Source organism: Choloepus didactylus, chromosome 19, assembly GCF_015220235.1.
Source record: "Choloepus didactylus isolate mChoDid1 chromosome 19, mChoDid1.pri, whole genome shotgun sequence".
Classification (NCBI taxonomy): Eukaryota; Metazoa; Chordata; class Mammalia; order Pilosa; family Megalonychidae; genus Choloepus; species Choloepus didactylus.
The window spans coordinates 36,300,900-36,324,297 of record NC_051325.1 but is presented as its reverse complement, the minus strand read 5'-3'; the positions used below and the strand labels follow the sequence as shown (position 1 = coordinate 36,324,297).

At 35.6% G+C, this 23,398-nt stretch overlaps 1 protein-coding gene across 12 annotated transcripts in view; it reads right to left on the bottom strand.

The window, feature by feature from the left end:
• Nucleotides 1-23,398, bottom strand: part of EFCAB8 (EF-hand calcium binding domain 8) — a 110,641-nt gene that overhangs the window by 8,939 nt on the left and 78,304 nt on the right. For all 12 annotated transcript variants that reach the window (XM_037811099.1, XM_037811095.1, XM_037811094.1 and 9 more), the window contains one exon: nt 16,356-16,524. In XM_037811099.1, coding sequence (XP_037667027.1) covers nt 16,356-16,524 — 169 coding nt within the window. The remainder of the gene's footprint in view (nt 1-16,355; nt 16,525-23,398) is intronic.

The following is a 23,398-nucleotide window of genomic DNA, read 5'->3' as shown; positions in this document are numbered from 1 at the left end:
GGGGAACGGAGCGGAGAGCCAGAAGCCGAAAGAATCCCCGCAGCTAGCAGCTCGCTCCCGGGAGGGCTGGATAAACTCCTGCCTGGGGCCATGCCCACAGCCCAGAGCCCCGCCAGTTGTTCCAGAGCTGGGAAGGAGGAACTGTGTGAGGAGGGGGTTGTGGAGATGCCCTGTTCAGCCATTTTTGCTTAAGGCTGAAAGTGAGCCGGCTCAGCCCGGCAGCCCAGGGCTTCCCTTGAGGGATGGCGCGCACTGATGATGTAGCACGGCATTCCCTCAGCAGAGGTCCTGGAGGATCATGGCTGGGTGGGGGGGACCTGCTCGGAGATCCCAAGGAAACTATGCCAAGTCCGGTGGTTTGTGGGACAGTGAGAGAGAGGGCCTGGGGCTGAAATAAAATGAAGGCTTAGACTCTTGCGGCAGCCTTGAATCCTCCGGGAACCTGGGGGATTTGAATAGTAAAACTGTCCTTCCTCCCTGGCCATCCGTACACATGCCCCACATTCAGGGCGGATGCCTCCAGCAACACACCCAAACTGAGTTCTCCAACTGAACCCCACAAGAATCATTTCCCCACACACTGTGGGGACAAGGTGGAGAACTGACTTGAGGGGTGACTCACAGATGCCATCTGCTGGTTAGTTAGAGAGTGTATGTCACCAAACAGTGTTTCTGAAAAATTAGGTAGGTTTTTTATTACAAATTAAAAGAACCCTGTCAAGCAGAGCAAATGCCAAGAGGCCAAAAACAACAGGAAATCTCAATGCATATGATAAAACCAGACGATATGGAGAATCCAACTCCAAACACACAAATCAAGTTATCAGAAGAAACAAAGTTCCTCGCAGAATTAATCAAAGAAATACAATTGAGGAATGAAAACATGGCAAAGGATTTAAAGGACATCAAGAAGACCATGGCCCAGGATATAAGCTACATAAAGAAGACCCTAGAAGAGGATAAAGAAGACATTGCAAGAGTAAATAAAAAAATAGAATATCTTATGGAAATAAAAGAAACTGTTGGCCAAATTAAAAAGACTCTGGATATTCACAATACAAGACTAGAGGAAGCTGAACAATGTCTCAGTGTCCTAGAAGTCCACAAAACAGAAAATGAAAGAATGAAAGAAAGAATGGAGAAAAAAATCAAAAAAATTGAAATGGATCTCAGGGAAACGATAGATAAAATAAAACCTCCAAACTTAAGACTCATTGGTGTCCCAGAAGGGGAAGAGAAGGGTAAAGGTCTAGAAAGAGTATTCAAAGAAATTGTTGGGGAAAACTTCCCCAACCTTCTACACAATATAAATACACAAAGCATAAATGCCCAGCGAACTCCAAATAGAATAAATCCAAATAAACCCACTCCGAGACATATTCTGATCAGACTCTCAAATACTGAAGAGAAGGAGCAAGTTCTGAAAGCAGCAAGAGAAAAGCAATTCACCACATACAAAGGAAACAACATAAGACTAAGCTGTGACTACTCAGCAGCCACCATGGAGGTGAGAAGGCAGTGGCATGACATATTTAAAATACTGAGAGAGAAAAATTTCCAACCAAGAATACTTTATCCAACAAAACTCTCCTTCAAATTCGAGGCAGAGCTTAAATTTTTCACAGACAAACAAATCCTGAGAGACTTCGCCAATAAAAGACCTGCCCTACTTCAGATTCTAAAGGGAACCCTACCAACAGAGAAACAACAGAAAGAAGAAAGAGATATAGAGAATTTTAACAGAAATATATAGTACCTTACATCCCAAAGCACCAGGACACACATTTTTCTCTAGTGATCATGGATCTTTCTCCAGAAGGGACCATAAGCTGGGACATAAAGCAAGCCTCAAGAAACTTAAAAAAAAACAAAAATTGAATATACTCAAAGCACATTCTCCAACCACAATGGAATACAAATAGAAGTCAATAATTTTTTAACTGTAACTCCACTATTTACTTCCTACATGATATAAATTATAGAAACCCTAATGACAAATCAGTGGTTTTGAACTCAATGTAAAATATGTAATTTTAGACAACTATATAAAGGTAGGGGAATGGAGGAGTATAGGAACATAGTTTATGTGTCCTATTGAAGTGGAGGTGGTATCAAAGAAAAACAAGACTGATATGGATTTAAGAGGTTAATTTTAGCCCCACAGCAAACACAAAGAAACTATCAGAGAATATAACCATAGAGATGAAATGAAGAGTTCGGGTTAAGAGAAATGGGGGACGGTGCAATGGGGAGTTAAGAAATGAGGGTGGAGTTGCTGTTTGAGGTGAAGGGAAATTTCTAGTAATGGATGGTGGGAAAGAGCATTACAACATTCTAAAGGTGATTAATCCCACTAACGGAAAGCTAGGGAGGGGATGGAATGGGAAGATTTAGGCTGTATATATGTTCCCACAACTAAAAAAAAAAAAAAACACAGTCTAAATAGATGATTGAATGCCAAGGATGAACTTGGATGGGATTGGAGGATAGAGGACAGGTGGCTCAGAGGGACACAGTTGAGACATAAGGAAAAGGAAATACAGAATGTAAGCTTTGTATCATTGTTGAACCTCTTGTACTTCTTAGCTGCGCTTAATGGAATTGCATAAAAGAATGTTCTTGTTCATGGGAAGTGTATATGTGAATTATAGTGTATGTTCAAGGATGTGTGCAGCTAGCGCTCATATGTTCAGAAGACAAAGCAATAGATGATGGATGATAGATAGGGAGGAAGGGAAAGCAATAGCGATGTGACAGCATGTTAAGGTTGGTGGATTGAGCTATCAGGGGAGGGGGGTCAGGGTACGATGCAATTCTTTGTATGGGGTTAGTATTGTTTTTGCAACTGTTCCTATAACTTTGAATTTATTTCAAAATGAAAAAAAAGTAATGATAGTGTAAATATATCTCAATAAAATTGCATTAAAATAATATATATATAAATAAAAATGATAAATCTATGGTTTTGGATACACAGTTATAAAGATGTAATTTGTTACATGAACAACATAAAGGTGGAGAATAAAGGGGCACAGGAAAAGTTTGCATATTTGGTGTCAAATAAAATGAGATTGTTATAGACTGAAGATGTTAAATTTAAGCCACCAGTAGCTATAAACAATGTATCTGAAACATTTGCACAGAAGGAATGGAGAAGGGATTCTAAATAGATCACTACAAAAGATCAACTAAATACAAAAGTAGACAGTAATGGAAGAATTCAGAGACAAAAAGGGTTTAACACTTACCAAAAAAAAAAATAAAAAAATAAAAAAGCAAAATGGCAGAAGAAAGTCCTGCATTATCAGTAGTTACTTTAAATGTAAATGTATTAAAACCCCCAATCAACAGTCAGGAATTGGCGGAATGGATTTAAAAAAAACAATAACATAAGCCAACTATAAGCTGTTTACAAGAGGCTTGCCTTAAATTCAAAGATATAAGCAGGCTGAAAGTGAAAGGATGGAAAAAGTATACCATGCAAATAGAAACCAAAAGAGAGTTGGTTAGCTATACTAACATCAAATAAAATAGACTTTAAGTCAAAAAAATTGCAAGGGACAAGGAAGGACACTATATCCTGATAAAGAGAGGTCAATTAAACAAGAAGACAACATAATTATAAACACATATGCAACTAGTGGCAGTCCCAAAATACATGAAGCAAATATTGACAGATTTGAAGGGAGAAATGTAGAGTTCTACATTAATAGTAGAAGACTTCAATATGCCAGTTTCAATAATGGATAGAACATCTAGACAGGATATCAATAAGGAAATAGAAAACTTGAACAATAATAGAAATCAACTAGACCTAAATATACAGAACACTTCACCCAACACAAGCAGAATGCACATTCTTCCCTAGTGCACATGGATCATTTTCTAGGATAAACTATATACTTAGGTCACAAAACTAGTCCCAATAAATTTAAAAATATTGAAATCACACAATCTTCTCTGACCAAAATGGAATGAATCAATGAATATCAGTAACAGAGAGAGGGTTGGAAAATTTTAAAACATGTGGAAATTAAACAACACACTCTTAAACAACCAGTGGGTCAAAGAATTTCCAAAGGGAAATTAGGAAATACCTTGAGGCAACTGAAAACAGAAATACAACGTAACAAAACCTATGGGATGCTGCAAAAGCAGTGCTCTGGGGGAAATTTGCAGCTCTAAATTCTTACATTAAAAAATAAGAAATATCTCAAATCAGTAACCTAACCTTACAACTGAAGGAACTATTTAAAAAAAAAAAGAGTAAACTAAATCCAAAGTGAGCTGAAGAAAAGAAAGAAAAAGATTCAAGGTAAATGAAATAGAAAATTAAAAATTAGAGAAAACCAACAAAACCAAAAGTTGGTTCTTTGAAAAGATCAATAAAATTGACAAATCTTTAGCTAGCCTGACGAAGAAAAAAAGAAAGAGGGTACAAATAACTAAAATCAGAAATGAAAGGTTGTACATTACTATCAACCCAACAGAAACAAAAAGGATTATAAGAGGATACCATGAACGACTGCATCCCAACAAATTAGATAACCTAGATGAAATGGACAAATTCCTAGAAATGCACAAACTACCTACACAGACTCAAGAAGAAACAAAATTGAAGAGATTGAATCAAAAACCTTACAACAAAGAAAAGTCCAGGACCAGATGACCTCAAAGGTGAACCTTACCAAACATTTAAAGAAGAATTAACACCAATCCTTTTCAAACTCTTCCAAAAAACTGAAGAGGAGGGAACACTTCCTAACTGATTGTATGAGGCCAGCATCACCCTAATACCAAATCCAGATAAAGATATCACAAGGAAAGAAAATTACAGAGCAGTATCCCTTATGACATTAAATGCAAAAATCCTCAACAAAAACCTAGTAAATTGGGTCCAATAGCACATTAAAAGAATTATACACCATGATAAAGTAGGATTTATCCCAGGAATGCAAGCTTCATTCAACATGAGAAAAATTAATTAATATAATAGACAACATTAATAGAACAAAGAAAAAAAACACATGATTATGTCAACTGATGCAGAAAAGGCATTTGAGAAATCTATTATCCCTTCTTAATAAAAACACTCATAAAACTAGAAACAGAAGGGAACTTCCTCAACATGGTAAAGGGCATATATGAAAAACCCAGAGCTAACACTATACTCAATAGTGAAAGACTAAAAGCCTTCCCCCTGAAGTTAGGAATAAGACAAGGATGGCCAAAGTCACCACTGTTATTCAACATTGTACTGGAGCAATTAGGCAAGAAAAAGAAGTAAAAGGCATCCAAATTAGAAAGGAAGAAGTAAAACTTCTCTTTTTTGCAGATGGCGTGATCCTATAAACAAAATCCTGAAAAGTTTACAACAAATTTCCTAGAGCTAATGAATCAATTCAGCAAACTTGTGGGGTACAGGAAGCAATAAAGAGCACCAGAATGGTAAATATGTAGGTAGATATAAAAGTAAATTGACTGCTTAAAGCAACATTAATAACAATATATTGTGGAAGGCATATTGTATGTAGATGTAAAATATGTAAGAACAGTAGTACAAATAGCAGCAGTGGGGGAATATAAGGTTCTTGCATAGAAAGTGGTACCTGGTCAAGAGTGCATGTCACAATCTCTGAGTTAACCTCTAAAAGGATAATATAAAAAGAATCAACTAAAATGCTAATAGAGGAGATAAAACTTTAGGCCTAGATAATTTAATCAGTGAATTACACCAAACATTTAAGGAAGAAATAATACCAATTCTATACAAATTCTTACAGAATATTAAAGAGAAGGGAATACTTCCCAAATCATTCTAAGGCCAGCATTACCCTGATACCAAAACCAAAGACTTTACTAGGAAAAAATAAATAAAACTACAGGCCAACAGCCCTCATGAACATAGACACAAAAATTCTAAACAAAATTTTACCAAATAGAATTTTAACAATATATTAAAAGGATAATACATCCTAAGTGGGATTTACTCCAGGAATGCAAGGTGTAATTAACATTCAAAAAATCAAACAACATAATTTAACCACATTAAAGGAATAAAGGAGAAAACCCATATAATCAGCACAATAGAAGCATAAAAAAAGCATTTGACAGAATTCAACAACTATTCTTGATAAAAACTCTCAGCTAACTGGGAATAGAATACATCCTCCTACACAACAGTTCATTGGAGATGGATCACAGGTCTACCATAAAAACTAGAAACCATAAAGTTTCTAGAGGAAAACACAGGAGAATAACTTTTCAACATTTATGCAGCAAAATTTTCTCAGATAATAACACATGCAAAAAGCACTCACCACTTAGGAAAAAACTTGGTAAATGTACCTAATCAAAATTTTAAACTGCTTACCAAAAGATGCCATTAGGAAAATGAATAGGTGAGCCATAGACTGGAAAAAGCACTCAATACATATATCTCTCAAAAGAATCATATTCAAAACAAAGAATTTCTGAAATATAAGAATAAAAGACAAGCAACTACATTTCTAAAAAGAGCAAAATATTCAAGGGCATACTTCATAGTAGATATATGAATGGTTATAAGAAATTGATTTTGATAAAAGTGCAAAGGCAATTCAAAGGAGAAAGGATAATAAATGGCACTGGAAATAAGTGGTACAATTGAATATCCACATGCAAAAAATGAACTTAGATTCATACTTCACACTTTATATAAAAATTAACTAAAAATGGATCATAGTCCTAAATGAAAGAGCTAAAACTCTAAAACTTCTAGAAAAAGCCATAGGAGAAAACCTTTGTGACCTGTGGTTAGGTAAAGATTTCTTGAAAATAACACCAAAAGCATGATCACTAGAAGAACAAAGTAATGAATTGTACTTCATCAAAATTTAAAACTTTTGCTTTTCAAATACACCCATAAAAGAACAAAAAATAAGCCACAGAAATGAAATAAGCTTCAGTGGCAGAGAGATTCCAAAAGGAGCCGAGAGGTCACTCTGGTGGGCACTCTTACGCACACTTTAGACAACCCTTTTTAGGTTCTAAAGAATTGGGGTAGCTGGTGGTGAATACCTGAAACTATCAAACTACAACCCAGAACCCATGAATCTCGAAGACAATTGTATAAAAATGTAGCTTATGAGGGGTGACAATGGGATTGGGAAAGCCATAAGGACCACACTCCACTTTGTCTAGTTTATGGATGGATGAGTAGAAAAATAGGGGAAGGAAACAAACAAACAAACAGACAAAGGTACCCAGTGTTCTTTTTTACTTCAATTGCTCTTTTTCACTTTAATTATTATTCTTGTTACTTTTGTGTGTGTGCTAATGAAGGTGTCAGGGATTGATTTAGGTGATGAATGTACAACTATGTAATGGTACTGTGAACAATCGAATGTATGATTTGTTTTGTATGACTGCACAGTATGTGAATATATCTCAATAAAATGAAGATAAAAAATAATAATAAAAAAAAAATAAGACACAGAATGGGGGCAAATATTTGCAAAATTACACATCTGATAAAGAACTTGTGTATTCTTGAATATATAAAGAACTTTCATTACTTAATAAGAAAACAACACAATAAAAAAATGAGCAAAATATTTTAACAGAGATTTCACCAAAGAAGATATATGGATGGTTAATAAGTACAGGAAAAGATGCTCAACATCAGTAGTCACTAAGGAAATACTAATTAAAACCACAATACAACAAACCCACAAAAATGACTATATTTAGCAGTTTACTGAAATATAATTAACATCCAATAACCTGTATATAATAAAGTGTATATACGCATCACCCCCAAAAGTTTCCTCATACCCTTTTGTGCTCCCTTCCCTCCAGCCCCTCATCACACCCTACAGACAACCCAGACACACCCCTAGACAACCACTGATCTGCTGTTACTATACCTTAGTTTGTACTTCCTATAATTTTATATAAATGAAATCATACAGTATGTACAGTTTTTGTCTGGTTCTTTTCACTCAGCATAGTTATTTTGATATCTATCCATGCTATAATATGTATTATTTCTTCATCATGTTTTATTGCTGATGGTATTCCATTGCATTGATATACCACAGTTTATCCATTCACCTGCTGATGGACATTTGAGTTATTTCTACTTTTTGGCTATAATTTTAAAAAAATTCTCTGAACATTCATGTATAATCTTTATATGGATATATGTTTCTAACCCAAATGTTTTGTCCCATGGGTTCCTCTAGAAGTTTTAGAGTTTTAAGTTTTACATTTAGAACTATGATCCATTTTAAATTGATTTCATATATGCTGTGAGGAATGGATCAAAGTTGAATTTTCAAAATTATCCCTTGAATTGCCTTTGCACTTTTGTCAAAAAGTTGTCCATATACATGTGGGTATATTTCTGGGCTTTCTATGCTGTTCCATTTATCTGTTTATTTTTATGCCATTACCACACTTTCTTAATTACTGTAGCTTCATAATGAGTCTTGAAATTAGATGGTGTTAGCCCTTCATCTCTGTTTTTTTTGTTCAAAGCTGTTTTGGCTATTCTATGTGAATTTTAGAATCAGTATGTCAATTTCTACAAACTTCCTTCTTGGATTTTAATTGGGATTGCATTGAATCTATGGATCAATTTGGGGAGAATTGTATTATTAACAATAGAGAATCTTATGACCCATGAACTTGATAGATCTCTCCATTTACTTAAGTCTTTTTAAATTTCTCAGCAACGTTTTGTATTTTCTGTCTATAGGTTAGTGTTTTATTTTTCCTTGGCTGTTCAAGCAAACACCATTCAATGGGTTGGCTTAAACAATGGGAATTGACTGGCTCACAGTTTTGAGGCTAGGAAAAGTCCAAATCAAGTCATCATCAAGGCAGTATTTTCTCCCAGAAGACAGTGGCGTTCGAGAGCTGGCTGCAGGAGGTGCTGAGCTTTTCTGTCTCATGGCAACATACATGGCAGCCTCTCCTGGCCTCTCCCTTCTCTTCTGGGTTCCACTGATTTCAGCTTCTGGCTGCTCCCTCTGTGGCTTTTTCTCTGTCTGCCTGAATTCCACTCTGCTTATAAAGGACTCCAGGAACAGGATTAAGACCCATCCTGATAGACTTCTGCCATACTTTAACTGAAGTAACCTCATTAGAAGTCCTACTTACAATGAGTTCATACCCAAAGTGATGGATTAAGTTTAAGTACATGTTTTCTGGGGTACACAGCTTCAAACTACTACAGTTACAGTAGATTTTCTGTGTACTTACAGCATTTCACGTTTTTTATTAAATTTATCCCTAAGTATTTCATTTTTCTAGGCTATTTTAAGTGTACCTTTTATGTCAAGTTCTGAGATTGTTCATTGTTAGAATACAGAAATACATTTTTTTTTGTATATTGGTCTTGTATCCTGCAATCTTGCTAACCTCGCTTATTTATTCTAATCTCTTTTTTGTACATTCCACTGGATTTTTTTTTTACATAATCCTGTCATCTACAAATAGAAACAGCTTACTTCTTCCTTTCTGATCTGAAGGTCTTTTATTTCTTTTTCTTACCTAATTGTCCCATCTAAACCTCCAGTACTATTTTGGTAGAAGTGGCAAAAGCAGATATCCTTGTCTTGTTCCTGATTCTAGGGGGAAAGTATTCAGTCTTTCACCATTGGGTAGCAAATTAGCTGCAGGCTTTTAACAGACGTCCTTTGTTAGGCTGAGAATGTTTCCTTCCAATTCTATTTTGCTGGGTACCAGGAATGGATGTTGAATTTTGTCAAATGTTTTTTCTGCATCTGTTGAGACGATTACGTAGTTTTTCTATTGTTAGTGAATTACATTGATTCATTTTCAAATGTTAAGCCAACTTTGCATATTTGGGATGAACACCATTTGGACATGATATATTATTTTTTAACATATTTCTGGATTTTATCTGCTAAAATTTTGTTCAGTATTTTTGCATGTATGCTCATAAAAGATATTAGTCTTTATTTTTCTTTCCTTGTAATGTTTTTGTCAGGTTTTGGTATCAAGTTGCCTCATAAGTTGGAAAATATTTCCTCATTTTCAATTTTCTAAGTTTCCATAGAACTGACATTATTTCTCCCTCAAGTATTTGACAGAATTCACCAATGAAGTTATCTAGGTTTGTAGTTTTCTTTGTGAGGTTTCTTTTTTTTTTTTTTAATCATATTTTTTTATTGTCGAATATAACATATATACATAGAAGTGATAACCTTCTAAGTGCAATTTAACAAGTAGTTAGAAAGAAAATTTCAAAAAATATTGTAGGTACAGTTTCACAGTTTCAGTTATCTCCTTATTACGAAATACAACATATATACACAAAGGTAATATCTTTCAAAGTATGATTTGACAAGTAGATATACAGGAAATTTCCAAAGTTGTTATGAGTTATATTACCATAGTTTCAGTTATTTCCTTATTGTGAAATATAACATATATACAAAAAGATATAGCTTTCAAATTACAATTTAACAAGTAGCTATAGAACAAATTTCAAAGGATGCTATTGTTGCAATTCCACCATTCATTTCAATTCTTTCCATCTAGCTATTCTAGTACCCTAGCAACTAAGAAAAAGAAAATCATACAAAAATTCAGTATTCATAATCCTCTGTTAAATTCCATCTTGTCTGTTACTATCCCTTCCTCTAGTTTAATCACCTTCCCAATCTTCAGGGATGTCTAGGCAGTGATTGTGGGGAGGTTTCTAACTATAAATTCAATTTCTTTGATATAGGGATATTCATATTACCTATTTCTTCTTTTGGTTGTCTTTGTCTTTCCAGCAATTTGTCTATTTCACATAAGTTGTCAAATTTGTTGCATAAAGTTATTCATAATATTTTATTATTACCCTTTTAATATCTATAGAATCCATAGTGATGCCACTTCTTTCATTCCTGAGAAAGACAATTTGTCTTCTCTCTCTGTCACATCAGTCTCACCAGAGGCTTATCAATTTAATTGAGCTTTTCAAAGAACCAGGTTTTGGTTTTACTGCTTGTCTGTGTTGTTTTTCTCTTTTCTATTATATTGATTTCCATTCTGACATTCATTATCTCCTTTATTTTGCTTACTTTGGGTTCAATTCGCTTTTTTTTTCTAGTTGCTAAGGTGGGAGCTGAGGTCAATTATTTTAACTTTCTTCTTTCTAACACAGGGAATCAGTACTATAAATTTCCCCTTAACTACAGCTTTAGTGGCATACCATGAATTTTGAAATGTTTTCATTTTCATTCAATTAAAAATACTTTCTAATTTCCTTCAGGATTTCTTTTTTGGCCCATGGATTATTTAGAAGTATATTATTTCATTTCCAAGTGCTTAGGGATTTTCCAAAGATCTTTCTGTTATTGATTTCTAATTCAATTCCACTGGGGTCAGAGAACATAATTTGTATGACTTAAATTATTTTAAATTTATTGAGACTTGTTTTATGACCCAGAATATGGTCTGTCTTGATAAATGTTCTGTGTACACTTGCAAAGAAAGTGTATTTTGTTGTTAGGTGGAATGATCTGAATGTCAGTTATATAAAATTGGGTGATAGTTGTTCCAGTTTGCTAATGCTGCCGCTTTGCAAAACATCAGAAATGAATTGGCTTTTTTAAGAGGGGTTATTTGGCTATAAAGTTACAGTCTTAAGGCCATAACATGTCCAACATAAGACATCAACAATAGGGTACCTTCACTGAAGGATGGCCAATGGCATCTGGAAAACCTCTGTTAGCTGGGAAGGCACATGGCTGGCATCTACTCACTCCCAGGTTGCATTTCAAAATGATATGTTCTCCAAAATGTCTCTGTAAGCTGCAGCAAGTGTCTGGGTCTGTTGTGGCTCTTTTTAAAGTACCCAGTAACCAACCAAGATCCTTGCTGAATGGGTGCGGCCACACCCCCATGGAAATAATCCGATCAAAGGTAATACCCATAGTTGGGTGGATCACATCTCCATGGAAACAACCTAATCCAAAGGTTCCAACCTAATAAACACTAATACATCTGCCCCCACAAGACTGCATTAAAGAACATGGCTTTTTCTGGGGGACATAATATATCCAAACTGGCACAATAGTACTGTTCAAATCTTCTACATCATTAAAGATCTTCTGTGTACTTGTTTTATCAATTTTTGAGAAAGGAGTATGAAATCTCTGACTATAATAATGGATTATTAAAATTTTTTAAATAATAATCATACCAAGATGCTGAAGAGGATGCTGAGCAACTAGAACTCTCTTACACTGCTGGTGGGAATGCAAAATGGTAGAGCTACCTTGGAAAAGAGTTTGATGGTAACTTATAACGTAAAATACACTTACCATACAGCCAGCAATTCTACTCCTAGACACTTATCCAAGAGAAATGAAAGCAATATTTATAGTGGTTTTATTCATAATCACTCAAAATTGAAAATGACCCAAGTGTCCTTCAACTGGTGAACAGATTAACAAACTATGAGATAACCATATATATAATGGAATAATATTCAGCAATAAAAATAATAAACTATGATACATGCAGCAACATAGATGAATCTTGAATTCATTATGCTAAGTAAAAGTGACCAGACTCAAAAGGTTACATACTGTATGATTCCACTTATATGACATTCTGGAAAAGGCAAAACTATAGAGGCAGAAAACAAATCAGTGGCTGCCAGAGGTTAGGAGAAAGGATAGAGGTTTACTACAAGGAGAGATTTAGGAACGTTCTAGGGTGATGTTCTATGTCTCAATTGTGATAGTAGTTGATTGCAATGGTATGTTATGCATTCATCAAAACTCACAGAACTGTATATTTTTAAAAGGTAAATTTTCCTTTATGTAAATTATGCTTCAATAATCTGGTTTTTAAAACAACGAATCTTCTAAAAGATAATACAGGGGATTATATTCACAGGGCAGTGAAAGATTTCTTAAAAGAATACAAAAAACTCAAACCATAAAGGATGATACTGATAAAATGTATTACAATAAAAATTAACAATTTCTGTTCATCAAAAAAAAATCACAGAATAAAAGTGGCCACATAATGGAAGAAGATGTCTATAAACTATATGATTAACAAAGGACTCATATCTGGGAAATATAAATATCTCCTACAAATACAAAAGAAAAAGACAACTCAACAGAAAAAAAATGGGCAAAATACTTAAACAAGCACTTAAACCAAAGAATATGGCCAAACAATCAATAAATACATAAACAAATGTTCAACCTTACTAGTTGTGACTTAAGCTATGTACCCCAGAAAAACTCGTTCTTAAATTCAATCCATTCCTGTGGGTATGAACCCTTGTAAATAGGACTTTTGATGAGGTTACTTCAGTTAAGGTATGGCCCAATTGAATCAGGATGAATCTTAATCAATTACTAAAGGCTTTACAGGGAAGTTTAACGAGAAAGAGAAAGCCACAGGGAGAAGCCAGAAGCTGGAAGTCAACAGAACCAAGAAGCCAGGACAGGCCACCATATCCACTGCCATGTGACAGAAGAGCCAAGCAACATTCACAGGCCCAGAACTCCACAGTCTTCTGGGAAAAAGCATTACCTTGATGACTCCTTGATTTTGAACTTCTAGCTTCAAAATTGTGAGTCAATAAATTTCCACTGTTTAAGCCAACCATTTGCTTTAACAGCCAGGAAGCTAAAATAGTTTGCATACCAGAAAGTGGGGAACTGCTATTGTAAATACCTAAAATGAGGAAACAACTTTGGAATTTGGTAATGGGTAGAGACCAAAAGAATTGTTAACGGCTCAAAAATGAGAGCTTTAACACCCTAGAGCTAAGTCTGTAACACCTTAAAGAATACATAATTCATCACGAACAGAATGCTGGTAGAAATATGGACATTAATGGTACTTTCAGTACCTTAATGCCTTAGAAGGAAATGATGACTGTTATGGAAACTGAAAGAAAGGTGATATTTTTTTTTAAAGTGGCAGAGAACTTGGCGAAATTGAGGTCTTCTGTTGGATGGAAGGCAGAACTTGAAAGCTGAGTAAGTTTCCTAGCTAAATGTAGAAGGTGCAGCCTGGTTTTTCCTTGCAGCGTATAGTAAAACGAGAGGAAAGGGATAAGCTGAAAAATGAAATCTTATGCACAAAGAAATCAGATATTGTTTGGAAAATTCTCAGCCGATCCAGATAGTATACTTTGAGACTAGGGCCAGAAGCAGCTCTATCAGGGATCTCCCTGAACTTCTGGAAAGTGAGTTCCCAGAGAATAGGACTCCATGTAAGGGTTTAACTGAACGTGGATCCAGTCAGCCATTTCATTGGAAGTCAGGATTGGAAATGTAGTTATGCTGGAAGGATCTGTAGGCAGTTCTAGTTTCTAAATATTTTCTATATTTTCATGGTTTGAATCCCTATGAACTACACACAAAGCGAACAAGGTTTATGTGAAATTTGTATGGTGGAACCACTGCCAGCCTAGACTGAAAGGAACACAGAAGGGACAAATTGAAGGGAGAATGACTTCAAGGACAAACTATGAAAGTCAAGCTCTGGACCAAAGAGATCTCCTTGGGGCATGAGAGCAGGCTCACCAATGTGTGTGGAAAGGGCAGGTATAACCCTGCATTTGGAGGAGGCAGGCCTTGTGCCTGTTGTTCAGGGAGTGTCACCCCCTCCTTCCCCAGCCACTCCGAATACTCAGAGATGGTGGGGCCTGTGTTCCGGCATTTGCAGAGAGCCTGACTGCCAACCCAATGCTTGCAGAGGGTGGGGCCTGTGTCCTGGCGCTTATGGAGAGCCTGTCCACCACTCCAATGCTCAGAGGTAGTGGGGCCTGTGCCCCAGAGTTCACACAGAGCCTGGCCACCACCCCAATGCTTGATGAGGGTGGGGCTGTATCTTGGCATTCACAGAGACACTGGCCACCCTACGGATGCTTGGAGTGGATGGAGTCTTCACCCCTGTGTTTGGAGAGAGCATGGCCACTGCACAAGTGCTTGCAAGGGCTGTCACTCCATCAGGCCCAGAGGACAAAACATCGATCCATAGATGACTCTCAGGCCTTGGAATCTAACAGAGTTAGCCCTTGCTGGGTTTCAGAATTGTTTGGGACCTGTGACCCCTATATTCCTTCCAATTTCTCCCTTCTGGAATGGGAATTTTACTCTATGCCTGTCCTTTCATTGTTTATTTAAAGCAGAGAACTTGTTTTCTAGGTTTTACAAGTCTGCAAACAAAGGGGAATTATGCCCCAGGAAAGACCATAACAACAACCAATTGTGAAGAGACTTTGTACTTAGCAATTTTACTGAAACAACTTAGGCTTTGGGGAAGTTGTGATGGAATGAATATATTTTATATGTGAAAAGAACAGGCCTTTGGAGTCTAGAGTGTGGACTATGGTGGCTTGGAGCTATGTACCCCAGGAAAACATGCTTTTAAACTTAATCCATTCCTTTGGGTATAAACCCTTGTAAACATACACATTATCTAATATGACACAGAAGAAACAGAAAATCTCAACAAAGCTATAGCAAGTAAAGAGATTAAATCAGTAACTAAAAGCCTCTCAACAAAGAAAAGTTCAGGGCCAGATGGATTCACTGCTGAATTCAGCAATTCTATTTCTAGGTATACACCCAACAGAAACATAAACCTTTGTTCACCAAAAAACCTGTATAAGAATGTTCATAGCAACATATTTTTAATAGCCCCAAACCAGAAACAACTCACTTCCCACCAACAGTAGCAAAGATAAATAAATTATGGTATATCACACAACAGAATACCACTGAGCAATGAAAATGAATTAACTACTACACCCAACAAATGGATGAACCGCACAAACATAATGGAATGCAATAATGTTGAGAGAAAGAATCAGATACAAAGGAGAACCCAGTGCATGAATCCATTCTTACAAAGTTCAAACCATACAAAACTAATCTATGTGTTCAAAAATCAAAACAACATTACTTTTGGAGATGGGAAGGTAGTGACGGGGAGGGGGATAAGGTGCTGACAATGTTCTGTTTCTTGATATGAATGTTGGCTATATGGGTTTATGTTTGCTTTCTGAAAATTCACCAAGCTATACACTTGATTTGTGTACTTTTCTTTATGTATGTTATGTGATAAATTTATTTTTTAAAAGAGAAAAGAGGAAAATAGATACAAAAACAAATAATGTTGAGTGGATATGAATGAGTGAACGGATAGCAGGATGGATCAATGGATAGACGGCTGAATGGACAACTGGCAGAGTCACATCCTGGCTGTGGCCTGAAGTCCCCTCCCCACAAGGTATAAGATTTATGTCAGCCTATGTTCAAACAAGGACAGGGCCAGAAAGGGCCATGGGACAGGCTGAGCTTCAGCGGGACTCATACCAACAGCATCACCGGAGAGTTTCCAAGCCGTGACATTCTGATCCTGGCCAGCACTGACAATCAGTTGGAAGATGTCCACAAACAGGATGTCTGTCACACTATCCAAATGGCCCTTCCAGGAATTCAGGAGCTTGGGGGGGACCAGGGAAATGGTCTGCCCAGCCATGACCTACAAGGGACAGTACAGGAGAAATATTTATACCAAGACCACCACACAGGATCATCAGGGGGCACCCAGGCCTAGAAGCAACAGAGCCTGGGGTAAGGCTCCTGGGACATGGGCCAGGCTTCTAGTTTTGGACACATTCCCACATTAACTTGCTAGTGAGCTTAGGTAGGTCTTGGCACTTCTCTCGACCTCACCAGGTTCTTTGGTAAAATCGTACTAAGGCATTTGCATATTGATGTATTGTTTACCAAGTATCTTTATACACATTGTTCCATTTGAACCCTATCACCACATTTTGCAGTATGTATGGTTCTCACCCTTTTGCAGAGGCAAGAAATGAGAGTCAGAGATGGTCAGTAATGGTCCACGATCACACAGAAAGTATGGGATCAGGATAAGAAACCAAGTCTTCTAGCCTTCTTAAGTTATTTCATTGGGCATTGGGAGAGGGATATGAAGAGTAAAGGGGATAATGTATCACATTACACTATGAGAAAATAAAACTCTGCTTAACTGGAAAATGAATGAAAATAACCAAGATCATTCTAAAATCAAAACAAGATTAATGAAGGGGTACTTATCCCACCATATTCAAGTATGTTATGTCACAATGATATAAACTTTAAACAGACAGAACAGTAAAAGAGATGAGAGCTTAGAAACCAACCCAAATACATATAAAACTTTAGTATATAATGAGTGGCAGCAAAACCTGTAAATAGAAAGCATGACTCATGAAATGGTGCTGGAACACCTGGTTAATTATCAAGAGAAACTGAAATCATCATCTCACATCTTACAACTAAATAAATACTAAAAGGGTTGAAGAATTAGTTAATGAAACCATGAGAAATCTAAAAGAAAGTGTGAGTGAATATTTACCTTGAATATTACCATATCTCTGAATAGGAAAGTGATAGAAAGGCAACAGAAAACTTACCTTGATCATAAAAAATTAAAATATTGCAATTTTTAAATTACCATAAATGAAAAATTGAGGGAGAATATTTTCAATATGTATAACAGTGAGCTCATATATTTTAACATATTCAAAAATTATTATACATCATTTACAAAAAATGGTTACCACAGTAGAAATGGACAAAGAGGCAATTTACAAAATTATACACATCCAATAAAATATGGGTCACTAATAAGCAAAGATATCTTAATTAAAATAAAAATAAATTATTTGCACCTAAAAATTGGCCAAAAGTTTTTCATATCAAACATTTATTCCATTCCTTTTATAGGCAAGGCACTCTGGCCGACCCAGGGAGTCCCACAAATGAACACTGCCAAGAAACAAGCTCACGTTGTCAATGATAAAACAAAATAGGCTAACAAAGTGCAAAACTATATAAACGTTCTGTGGAGCAGTTTGGGATTACGCATCAAAGGCCTTAAAAACATATATGGAAGTGCCACATTAATGCAATGTGTTAGTAATAGGGAAACCTGTGGGGGGTGGGGTATGTGGGAACTCTGTACCTTCTGCATGATTTTTCTGTAAATGTATAACTTCTCTAATACAAAAAATACCTATATGATTTTTGACATATGATTTCCTTGGGATAAATTACCTGATGTGCAGATAAACAACTGCAAACAAGAAAATATATTTATGAAGAAGAATATTTGCTCTATGGTTTTATGGCTTTACAAAAACAGCTTTATTGAAGTTATTCACATACAATTCACCCATTTAAAATGTAAAATCAATGTGTTTTTTTAGTGTACAGTGTTTCTGTAAAGTGTACAATTCAATGTTTTTTTAGAGTTGTATAACTATCACCACAATCAATTTTAGACTACTTTATCACCACAAAAAGAAACCTCATACTCTATCCCCTCAATTTCCTCTTACAGCCCTAGGCAACCACTAATCTACATTATGTTTTTATAGATTTTCCTATTCTGGACATGTCATATAAATGAAATTATACACTATGTGATCTTTTGTGACTGCCTTTTTTCGTTTAGCATAGGGTTCTCAAGGTTCATGTCGTAGAATATATCAGTACTTCATTTCTTTTAATTACTGAATAATATTTCATTGTATGGCTATACCATATTTTATTTATCCATTCATCAGTTGGTGGACTTGCACCACCTGGGTTACTTCTACCTTTTGGCTATTATGAATAATGCTGCTTTAAACAATTGTGTACAAGTTTTTGTGTGAACATATGTTTCATTTATCTTGGGTACATATCTAGCAGCGGAACTGATGGGCCACGTGGTAACTCTGTGTTTAATTGTTTCAGAATAACTGCCAAACTCTTTTCTAAAGAAGGTGTACGATTTTGCATTCTCATCAGCAGTGCATGATGGTTCCAATTTCTAACACATCTTTGCCAACACTTGTTACTAGCTGTATTTTTTTATTATAGCCATCATAGTGGATGATTTGCTTTTCCCTAATACTATGATGTTGAGCATCTTCTCATTGATGCTCATTATTTGTATATCCTCTTTGGAGAAATGTCTATTCATTGGGCTATTCGTCTTTTTATTATTGAGTTGTGAGAGTTCTTTATATATTCTAGATACAAGTCCCTTATCAGATATATGATTTGCAAATTTTTCTCCCATTCTGTACATTACCTTTTCAGTTTCTTATTGGTGTCTTTTGCAGAAAACTTCTTAATTTTGACAAAATTCAATTTTTCTATTTTTTTTCCTTTGTTGCTTGTGTTTTTGGAATGGTATCTAAGAAACCATTTCCTAACCCAAGGTCACAAATATTTACTCCTGTATTTTCTTCTAATTTCATAGTTTCAGCTCTTACATTTAGGTCTATGATCTATTTGGAGTCAGTTTGGGTATATGTTGTAAGGAAGGGGTCCAATTTCATTCTTTTGCATGTGGCTATACAGTTGTACCAGCACCATTTATTGAAAAGACAATTCTTTCCCCATTTGATTGTTTTGACACCCTTGACCATAAATGTAAGACTTTATATTTGGACTCTCAATGATATTCCATTGATCTTATGCCAGTACCACACTGTCTTGATTACTGTAGCTCTGTAGTAAGTTTTGAAATCACTGAGTCCAATTCTGTCCTTTTTCAAGATTGTTTTAACTATTCTGGGTCCCTTGCATTTCCATGTGACTTTTAGGATCAGCTTGTCAATTTCTGCAAGATAGGCAGCAGGGATTTTGATAGGGATTGCAATGAATCAATTTGGGAAATACTGTCATCTTAGTAACTTCTAATTCATGAACACAGATGTATTTCTATTTATTTAGGTCTTCTTTAAGATCTTTCAGTGATGTTTTGTAGTTTTCAGAGAAACAGTTTTTGTAAATATATTTCTAAGTATTTTATTCTTTTTCATTTTATTGTAAATAGAATTTTACGAATTTCATTTTTGAATTTTTCATTGCTAATATATAGAAATAGATTTTACTTTTTACATATTAATTTTATACCATGCAACTATGTTGAACTCAGCTATTCTAAAAGTTTTTACGGATTCCTAAATATTTTCTATATACAAGGTCATGCCATCTGCAAATAGAGATAGTTTTACTACTTCTATTTCAATCTGGATGCCTTTTATTTCATTTTCTTGCCTAACTGACCTAGCTAGAACTTCTAGTACAATGTTAAATAGAAGAGGCAAGAGTAGGTGTCCTTGTCTTGTTCCTGTGCTTAAGAAGAAAGAATTTAATCTTTTCCTATTAAGTATGAGATTTAGCTGTTAATATTTCATAGATGGTCTCTATCAGTTTGAGGAAGCTCCCTTCTATTCCTAGCATACTCAGTGTCTTTATCATGAAAGAGATGTTGGATTTTGTCAAATGTTTTTTCTTTATCTAGTGAGATGATTGTGTGGTTGTGTCCTTTATTCTATGAATATGGTGTATTGCATTAATTGATTCTGGATGTTAAACCAACCTTGCATTCCTGGGATAAATCCCACTTGATCACATGCATAATCTTTTTAACATGCTGGATTTGGTTTGCTAGCATTGATGATTTTTACATCTATATTCATAAGAGATATTGATCTGTGGTTTGATTTTTTTATATTGCCTTTGGTTTTTAGTATCAGGGTAATACTGACCACATAAAAAACTCTTTTGGAAGAGATTGTGAAGAATTGGCATTAATTCTTCTTTAAATATTTGGTGGGATTCACCCGGAAAGCCAACTGAACCTGGGCTTTTTCTTTGTTGGACATTTATAAACTACAAATTCAATCTCTTTACTTGTTACAGGTCTATTCAGATTTTCTATTTATGCTTGAGTAAGTTTTGATCGTTTGTGTCTTTCTAAGAATCTTTCCATTCTGTATCATTTTTAAGATATAGAAAATTTAGAAACTGTCCTAATGCCTGACAATAAGTAACAAATTAACTAAATGGTGTAAGTTTATAAAAAGTAAAATAGTATTTAGTCGTTAGAAAATATTTTCAAGAATATTTAGAAGATAAGGGAAATTCCCATAACATTCACTATAATCCCAATTTGTCTAAAATACATCATTATAAAACTAAGAGCAGATGGTCAGAAACAGAGATTCTGGAGTCAGACAGACTTGGGTTTAATCCTAGATCTAACCCTGGCAGCTGTGTAAGCTTAGGCAAGTCCTTCCAGCTCTTCTGATTCATCTTTCCCCTCCGAAAAATAACATCTCCTACATAGTCATTACAGAGATTCAATAAGAGGATACATAAAAGCCTTATCACAATCCTGGAAACACAGTAATCATTAAAGAAATGATATCATTGTTATAATTGTTACAATAAATATTATAAATCTTCATATACTATATGCATTGGTAACCAATTCCCAACAGATTCCAATACAACAAAATTCTCTTCATAATAAACAAGACTGAACATAATATCTTTGCATCTAAGACCACAAGTTGGCTATCAAAATTGCAAATGCATGAACACTTCATGTAACAACAACAGAGAACACATTCTTCCCAAGTGCCCATGGGTCATTCTATAGGATACACCACATGTTAGGTCACAAAACAGGTCTCAACAAATTTAAAGGGATTGAAATCATACAAAGTATCTTCTGTGACCACAATGGAACAAAGTTAGAAATCAATTGCAGAGGAAGAACTGGAAAATTCACAAATATGTGGAAATTAAATAATACACTCTTTTTTTTTTTTTTTTTCATTCATTCGTTTTTTTATTAGAGAAGTTGTAGGTTTACAGAAAAGTCATGCAGAAAATAGAGTTCCCATATACCCCCCCATTATTTTTTTTTAATCATCATTTTATTGAGATACATTCACATACCACGCAGTCATACAAAACAAATTGTACTTTCGATTGTTTACAGTACCATTACATAGTTGTACATTCATCACCTAAATCAATCCCTGACACCTTCATTAGCACACACACAAAAATAACAAGAATAATAATTAGAGTGAAAAAGAGCAATTGAAGTAAAAAAGAACACTAGGTACCTTTGTCTGTTTGTTTGCTTCCCCTACTTTTCTACACATCGATCCATAAACTAGACAAAGTGGAGTTTGGTCCTTATGGCATTCCCAATCCCACTGTCACCCCTCATAAGCTACATTTTTATACAACTGTCTTCGAGATTCATGGGTTCTGGGTTGTAATTTAATATTTTCAGGTATCCACCACCAGCTACCCCAATTCTTTAGAACCTAAAAAAGGTTGTCTAAAGTGTGCGTAAGAGTGCCCACCAGAGTGATCTCTCGGCTCATTTTGGAATCTCTCTGCCACTGAAGCTTATTTCATTTCCTTTCACATCCCCCTTTTGGTCAAGAAGATGTTCTCCATCCCACGATGCCGGGTCTACATTCCTCCCCGGGAGTCATATTCCACGTTGCCAGGGAGATTCACTTCCCTGGGTGTCTGATCCCACGTAGGGGGGAGGGCAGTGATTTCACCTTTCAAGTTGGCTTAGCCAGAGAGAGAGGGCCACATCTGAGCAACAAAGAGGCATTCAGGAGGAGACTCTTAGGCACAAATACAGGGAGGCCTAGCCTCTCCTTTGCAGCAACCGTCTTCCCAAGGGTAAAACTTATGGTAGAGGGCTCAACCCATCAAACCACCAGTCCCCTATGTCTGTGGTCATGTTAGCAACCATGGAGGTGGGGTAGGCGAATACCCCTGCATTCTCCACAGGCTCCTCAAGGGGGCACTACAACGTTTTTTTTGTTTTTTTTTTTTTTCCTTGTTTGTCTTTTTTCTTTTTTTTTTTTTTTAACTTTCCCTTCTTTTTTCAAATCAACTGTATGAAAAAAAAAGTTAAAAAGAAAACAAACATACAATAAAAGAACATTTCAAAGAGACCATAGCAAGGGAGTAAGAAAAAGACAACTAACCTAAGATAACTGCTTAACTTCCAACATGTTCCTACTTTACCCCAAGAAAGTTACATACTATAGCAACATTTCAGTGAACTTGTTCCTACTACATCCATCAGAAATTAACAGACCATAGTCATTTCTGGGCATCCCCAGGACGTTAAATAGCTTATCTGTTCTTCTTGGATTATTGTTCCCCCTTCCTTAATTGCTCTCTACTGCTAGTTCCCCTACATTCTACATTATAAACCATTTGTTTTACATTTTTCAAAGTTCACATTAGTGGTAGCATATAATATTTCTCTTTTTGTGCCTGGCTTATTTCGCTCAGCATTATGTCTTCAAGGTTCATCCATGTTGTCATATGTTTCACCAGATCGTTCCTTCTTACTGCCGCGTAGTATTCCATCGTGTGTATATACCACATTTTATTTGTCCACTCATCTGTTGATGGACATTTGGGTTGTTTCCATCTCTTGGCAATTGTGAATAATGCTGCTATGAACATTGGCGTGCAGATATCTGTTCGTGTCACTGCTTTCCAAACTTCCGGGT